General features: G+C 25.6%; 2 protein-coding genes across 4 annotated transcripts in view; one reads left to right on the top strand and one right to left on the bottom strand.

The window, feature by feature from the left end:
* The window catches only part of LOC108747575 (protein henna), a 7,142-nt gene extending 5,108 nt beyond the window's left edge, over nt 1-2,034 (bottom strand). Inside the window, exon 1 of the mRNA XM_018485135.1 lies at nt 1,753-2,034. Within this exon, the coding sequence (XP_018340637.1) occupies nt 1,753-1,842 (90 nt within the window). The 5' untranslated portion in view covers nt 1,843-2,034. The remainder of the gene's footprint in view (nt 1-1,752) is intronic.
* A 4,886-nt stretch (nt 2,035-6,920) lies between these two features.
* Nucleotides 6,921-7,713, top strand: part of LOC108747608 (mitochondrial basic amino acids transporter-like) — a 4,072-nt gene continuing 3,279 nt past the window's right edge. For 2 of the 3 annotated variants that reach the window (XM_018485184.1, XM_018485182.1), the window contains exon 1: nt 6,921-7,133. The gene's annotated coding sequence lies outside the window, so the exon portion shown is untranslated. Of the gene's footprint in view, nt 7,134-7,673; nt 7,691-7,713 lie in introns of those variants that run through there. The other variant, XM_018485183.1, reaches the window with a different exon arrangement.

Here is a 7,713-nt window from a genome sequence, read left to right as displayed (position 1 = left end):
ACATTAACATATCGAAAAAAATAGTAGTACAAAATCAATTATCGCAAATGTTCGCATATACATTACATTCACAATTTGGGTGAATCTTGATGTAAAACTCGATATTATTTCCGTACGATTGAACAGTCAAATGTATTTCAAATATATTGGAAAAGTTCTGGTTGATAAAAAAGATAAAAAGACTTCTTACAAAAAAATATACACAAATAAATTAACATATCGGAAATCTAATAAGAATTAAAAACTCACCAAAAATGTGTAAATTATTCAAACAAGTGTGTTCATATAAGAATAAAAAACTTTTAGAATATATAAAGAAATATAAAGAAAGGTGAAACGCAGATGTGTAAGACAGACATTATGTGTTGATTATTATATACGGTCGCTGCTGCGGATCACCACGGACTGAGAGAAGAGACGGACTGTCAGTATCGAAAAGTCAAACTTTATTTACAATAGGTATGCCTTATGACCTTCGGTGTCAGTTTGTAGATTTAAATTATTGCTCTGCTTCTTAATATTGAGCATCTCGGAAATTAAGCGTTTCCTATAGCAAGGTTCTTTATCTAAAATTTTAACATTGTCTCATTGGAAATCATGATCATACTGTAGCCTGTACTCCGTTATGACAGAACGGACAGAAGTGATATGTCTAATATAATTACTATGTTCTGTAATTCTGGTTTTTAATTATCTGCCCGTCTGTTCAACGTACGACGCATCACAATTATTGCACGATATCTTATAGACTACATTGCTCTTAGATGTATGGGGACAAATATCCTTTCGTACTTTAATATATTTATCTATTTTATTAAGACTATGAAAAGATACCCTGATCTCTTAATTGTATGACTTTTTTAAAGAAATGTGTTGACTCTTACTTTACCCTTTATTTATTGTTATTTATTTAGAAAACGTTATTTAAAAAATATTTTAGTGAAGTTTTATTAAAATTTTTATTACAAAAGTTTTATAGAAATCTTTTATTAAAATTGTATTAATTTTATATTAATTTACAATTAGAAGCAGTGTAGTATATCATTTAAGAATATAGCATATTTTTGGTATGTAATAAAAATAGTAGATTTTCTGCACTCATTGATACATAACATAAAATCACGGTATTTTCAAACTACTATAAATTTTAAACCACACGATATTATAAATACTTTTATAAGTTCATATTATTTCTCTACAAATTTATATTATTATTTATAAATTAAATTAATAATTTATATATTAAATCAATACTTATAAATTAAATTAATAATTATAAATTGTTTCTGTGTATAAACCATTCTGCGTATATTTCAAGTAATGTAGTATACAATACAGTATACAATACAGTATAGAAATATCATATATATTTTTATTATTAGATATTGTTACTCTATAGGTTATATTATTATTTATAAGTTTAACTGGATTGCTTTTATTTACAAATTATCCTATAAACTTAAACTTTTAGAGGTGGCTTAAAAATACAATATATAATTAATAGGGAGCATACGGTCACAGCACTAGATGTTTTAAGCAAAAGTCATATATTTAAAATTATGATAAAAAGTAGACATTTTACATTCTATAAACGTTTTTCTATTCTTCTCGGTCCAAGAGTAAGTTAAATAATCATTGTAATAAAAAATAAGTATCTCTATAAAATAATTAGCATTTCATTTTAAAAAGTATATAAAAAATAATAATATATCTTGTTTTACTATTTTATAATAATAATTTTTTTATAATTACCTTATCTGGAGCTGAGTTGTTAAAAGATGAGTTGCTATTTTCTATTTTCTCGTTAAAAATTTGACTTGTTTGCGTGTACATTTTTATCATTGAAAATTAAAAAAATACAGACAATTAATAAACTTTCTTTTAAAATGATTCAGTTGTCCTTCATTCGTCCAGCGACGCGGAAGAACTGATGCTTGAAACGGCGTGGCTATCAGCTTTAATAAGTTTCTTAATAGAAGATCGTTACGAACCAATCGTTATAAAACACTAAAGCATTAACTGATGCATGGAAAGAGTGCGTTGCGATGAAATATATTGTAAACTCATCGTAAAGGGTCAAGGAGTTATCAAAAAAGTAATACGCACGATAATGTAATATTATTTACGGATTTTATGAAATCATTTATCTTTTACGTATATAAGTGTACATATATTTATTTTTTTATACGAATCTTGTTTATCTCTATGTATTGCAAATCATATATACTGATGTCTTAAAATTCGCGTGCACAGATTGATATTCATAATCCGTTTCTATTTCAAGATTGTCTTATTAAGAATAAATAAGGCTTTGTGATTAGTTTATGACATCAAGATTAAACAATAATTAAGTGAAAATAAAAAATATTTTAAGAATAAATAAAAAAAGAAGATAAAAGTGCTAATATCAACCAATGTCGGAGTGCAGTGTATAAATTAAACTTACATTGTTAAAATTAATACATATTACATTGGTATTGCAATTAGTAACCGTAAATGTTTATGGTTTTGGTATTCTTCACTACGAAAAAGTTAAGCAAATATTGAATTAAAAAGGTCTAACAAGAATATATACATGTTTAAATAAAAATAAAAAGTGGAATATAAGTTATGAAATTTACAAAGCAATTGCGAGAAAATTTTGTATTAAAAATTGAGCCAGAGACCGACTTTTTATAGTGATCTCTTTTATTTAAGGTAAGTAATAAGATGTCTTGTTAAGTAAAATCTTAAAATGTATATGAACCAATTACAGAATCGTGTTAGTACTTTAAGACATTATTTAAGATGGTCTTGAAATAAGAACGGACTACAAAATAAGAACCGACTATAAATCGATATTCATAAGTCAGTATTCGTAGTCGGGTCTTATATTTAAGACCGTACTTAAGTACAGTCTTAAAATGTCATATATAAATTAAAGGCTAATATTAATAATCGGGTCTTATATTTAAGACCGTCTTAAGTATAGTCTTAAGAAGTCAATCGCAGGATTAGCATCTTAAGATATTAAAATAAGAACCGATTATGGCCCATATTTATAATTCTTATTTTGAAGGCTACATTAATAAGTTTTGTTTTAAGACACTCTCTAGATTAAAGTTTGAGAATAAGCAAAGCTTGATCAAAATCTATCTACATGACTTTTGTCTTTACTCATTAAGGATAAAGACAAATTTTTTTTTCTCAATATTTAAAACCCTTTTAATGGCAAGCTACTATGCCCTTAAGGAGCCTACTTGCCAAAATTTTTCACTCTGGGTTGGTCGTTTAGGCAAGGAAAGTGGGAGGGGCTCGATTTTGCAACCATTGATCAAAATTTGGTCCCAAAGTTAACCTATTTTTTTGGACAAAAAATCGACCAGTAGTCTTAATGATTAATAAGTGTAAGCTCAACTTATCTTATTAAATATTTCATAATCGCATAATGTCATCTTATTTGATATATTGCTAAATAAGATGATATATTGCTGATATATTGCTAAATATGATGATCTTCGTGAAGTCATGTCAACAAAATCTGTATATACGTGACTTGTTAAAAACGATCTTTCGAACTATCTTACTGTGTTTTAGAAATATATTTTATTTGAATAATATGAAGTATAGACTTAAGGTTATCTTATTAATCATGTATTTATAATCATATAATTATAATATTTGTGAGAGTTCATATTGTCCTCACGCGTTAACACGTCACCTTGCAAAAGATATCACTCGTGATGAGTCATATTATATGAAAAGATCGTACTATTAATCAATTTGTTTATAACAGTTAAGATAAAAAGTTAGACATAATATAACAATTAAATTTATTTTTAAAGTTACTTCAAAAATGTAATTAAAGAATTATACGTTTAGAATAAAGAAACAATTATTAATTATTTAGTTATTATTTTATAATAGATACAATTAACAATAATTTACATTGTTAACACAATTTCATATCCTAAAATCAATTTTTGCATAATTTTATCCGTGTAATTGATTTAAATATAAAAAGTAATCTGTAATGAGATAAGATATTTAAAAATCATTATTTGTTTTATTTGATTGTTTACAACAATAGAAATTGTTAATTTACAATCAAGTTTTGTGAAAAACTATCATTATTGTAGTAACTTTGAATCAATTAAGTTAATAAAATTATTTCTGTAAAAAAGCACGAAAATAATAATTTGTTTCAATAATTAGTTTATAAAAATTAAATTAAATGTTTATTTAATTATTTGAACTGTATGTATAATTAAAGTTTTAAATCACATACATATACACGATGTCTTGTTAGTTTCAAGAATTTTATATGACATATCTAAATCTCAATATTTGAAATACGACTATAATTACTTTATAACAAAATTTTTCGATTGATATCACTAAACTAGCAGCTAACTAGAAAATAAGATAAGACATAGTACATTAGATAAACTCTGATTCCAAATATTATCTGTATTTCAAATAATACCTTTAACCTTTAGACTGTCGGGAAAGTCACTTTTATAGCTCTTGTAGGTATACAATTAGTAGAGAAAAGTTCCCTATTATGAAATAAGCGCTTAATATGAGATAACGACGTTTCGGTTAAATACTATCTAATAAATACTATTTATTGGTTCATGAATTTATTGCTCTTGGATTGAAAAGTATTTAGTGGAAAATTTTTTACTAAATCATATCTGTAGTCGCTGTAAAAAGAGATTTTTAGAATTTGGATGTCTTCAAGTTTCATTAAGATAAGTCTTGTTTATTATTTAATAAGTAAAAATATTTGATAATAAATTCTTCATGTAGTGATAAAGTAGATCGTATTTACAGAAAAATACGAGATATATTGAATTGCTTAATTACAGAAGTTAGATTTGATAAAATGGTAAGGTATAGAAATTGTATATGAGACCTAGAGTATTTCTAATATATAACTTGTACTTCTATGTCATAGTGGAAATCATTGCTAAAGTGTAAATGTTATTGTACAATAATTTAAAGGATAACCGAAATGAACATCGAGTGCCTGTTTCTGCGATGCTTGGTTCCAACTATTTGAAGACGAATTCTACGTAAGTACAATGCATCGTATGCTTATTTTCCACGCAAACTGAATGTGTTTGTTCGTATTCCAGAAACATTAAATAAAGTTTTTTAATTGCAATACTGATGTATTTTGCATTTTATTATCGATTTCTTCATCTCATATTAGGAGCACAATTTTTTTACTTTGCTATTTGCTCACTTGTTACATTTCTTTAATTTAAAAAAAATTTGAATTAAGTTTTATATAACATTATCTTAAAGCTTGTTAAATTTATTTCAAAATGATCTATTATTTTTTTAAATTTTGCCCATAGATTTCTAGCATTTACCCAAAATAAATTTGATAATAGAGGCCTTTCTTCTATTTGCAAAATTTAAAAAACTTTAAACATTTTACTTAGATTTTACTAAAGGAAAAAGTATAGAAAGTAGTGCGTGTGCTATGCACTCCATGTATTATATACGAGCCCTTGACATCATTATAAAATTCATATGAAATCTGTATGTATAATCCGATAATTACATATGCAACCACGAGAAGTTATTATATAATATTAAATAAAAGCGTATATTTTACCAAATGACTTCATATATAATGAAAAAAATTACTTATAATCAGATGAAATTATATAAAATCAAATAAAATCATGTAATCTGTAAGACAATATTTCAGCTAGTGGTTATCTCTTCAATTATATACATTCGAACAGAAAGAATGGAAAGGTGGCAGTAAATTTGTGGAGAGGAAAAACAGAGATGGTAATTATTTTAAGAATGGGATAATCTTTCTCTAATATATAGGGAAATAACTATTGGAAAGCCTCTCTGTATCGCTTTGTTTGTTAAGATCATACTGCTGTTTTTTAATGTAGATTATTTTTAATATATAAATCTTTTATTATATTTTTGATCTAAAATTTTTATTCTTTGCCAATCAAAATTGATACGATGATTAAATAAAAAAGAACCTGTTTTTTTCTTGATGTTCAAACAATGTTCATTTATTCTGATTTTGAGTTATCTTTTTATTCAATATATGTCGCATCGCATTTGCTTGACTAATTGCATCTAATAAATTGTTTAAAAAAAATTTTATCAATAGGAATACAAATAAAAATAATTAACAATGTAAAAAATGTATATGAAAATGATTTTTAATAACTCTTTAAAACAAGTAAATAATTATTTTTTATAAAAAATCTTATTCGACATTTTTAAATAGAGTATCTCTATTTAAGTTGTCTGCAATTTATATTACACTATGTTATGAATGAAACTTTGATCTCTACAAGATGATGTCTATAAGATAATTCTCTATTATGACAAGTAGCTTCAATATAAAACAACTTTATTAACAACTATGTTAACATAGTCTTAAGTAATAAGATGAATGTAATGCAAAAGAATTATAATTATAACACAATTTCAAAGTTAATTGTAAATAATTTAACACTATTAATTGATACACTCAATGTATAAAATACATCGTTAGATAATTATTTTTTTTTATAGTAAAAGATCGATATTCTTAATATCTTTCTAAATATATTTTATAATTATATTTTTATATTTTTATGTTACACCTTTTTAATTAAATTAAAAAAAATATTTAACTTTATAGTATGAATTTTGAGAGATCTGAATAATTGCCATCTTAGATCATACATATTATTTATGCATTTTGGTCTTTCATGTTTTATCTTTGCAATGACCAAAATAACTCGTCTTATTAGTATCATGTTATTGATTGTAATAATCACATAGACACTTGCAAAAGATGTCAATATAAAACGAAATAAATGTATTCTGAGCAATACTGAGACTCAATCAGTCTTATCGTGGAATGCTTGACCCATGCTTCACATCACGATGGTAGTTTATTGCGAATGTATAAATGTTACTAACATATTTTTCAACAATATTTAGTACACTGTTACAATGACCATTTGTGTGGATATGTCAGTGGTCTGATAATGCAAGCGATGATCTGTGCACCAAGAAGAAGCTGGAAGAAGTATCGATTTCAGTAAGAAAGAAGATTCGACGAAGGAAGCATGCAGAACGATTATTTTTGTTTAGACGTTACGTACATGTGATTTTTGGTAAGAAACAAACGAAAAAGTGATGCGTTAAAGTTTATTTGGCATTATCTGATAAGTGAAGTATTGACAAAAACTATGTATAACTTTAGATGAAACAGTGTTATTTAAAACAAATTATTAATACTTTTGAACCTTTCGCGGGTATTTTCTTTAGTGGTGCCAAAAGATTTGCGAGTTATTGCTGTATCGTGATCCATTACCAATGTAAACTTTGCTGTTTACGAAACGTTGGCATTAGCAATGGATCACAACACGGCGATAACCCATAAACCTTTTTGCACCTCTGAGAATTAAGCAAATTATTCATATATATATATATATTACAATAATGCAACCTCGGAAAATAAAAATCAGAGCGTAAATTAAATATGAAGAAAGAGTGACAGAAGTATAAATGCAGCTTCTAGGAGGTGAAAATTGAGACAACAAAAAGTAAAAGTAGTGTGAACGATCCTTAATAATCATACGATATGTATATAACAAAATATACATACATTAATTTATAACAAACTTAAATATACTTAGTTTAAATCGATGTCAGAAAAAATGTATATAAGGTAAAAAGGAATACAAAATATCT

The sequence above is a fragment of the Trachymyrmex septentrionalis genome, unplaced genomic scaffold (genome assembly GCF_001594115.1).
Source record: "Trachymyrmex septentrionalis isolate Tsep2-gDNA-1 unplaced genomic scaffold, Tsep1.0 scaffold20, whole genome shotgun sequence".
In the NCBI taxonomy this organism is placed as follows: Eukaryota; Metazoa; Arthropoda; class Insecta; order Hymenoptera; family Formicidae; genus Trachymyrmex; species Trachymyrmex septentrionalis.
This window is presented reverse-complemented; position numbering and strand designations above follow the sequence as displayed.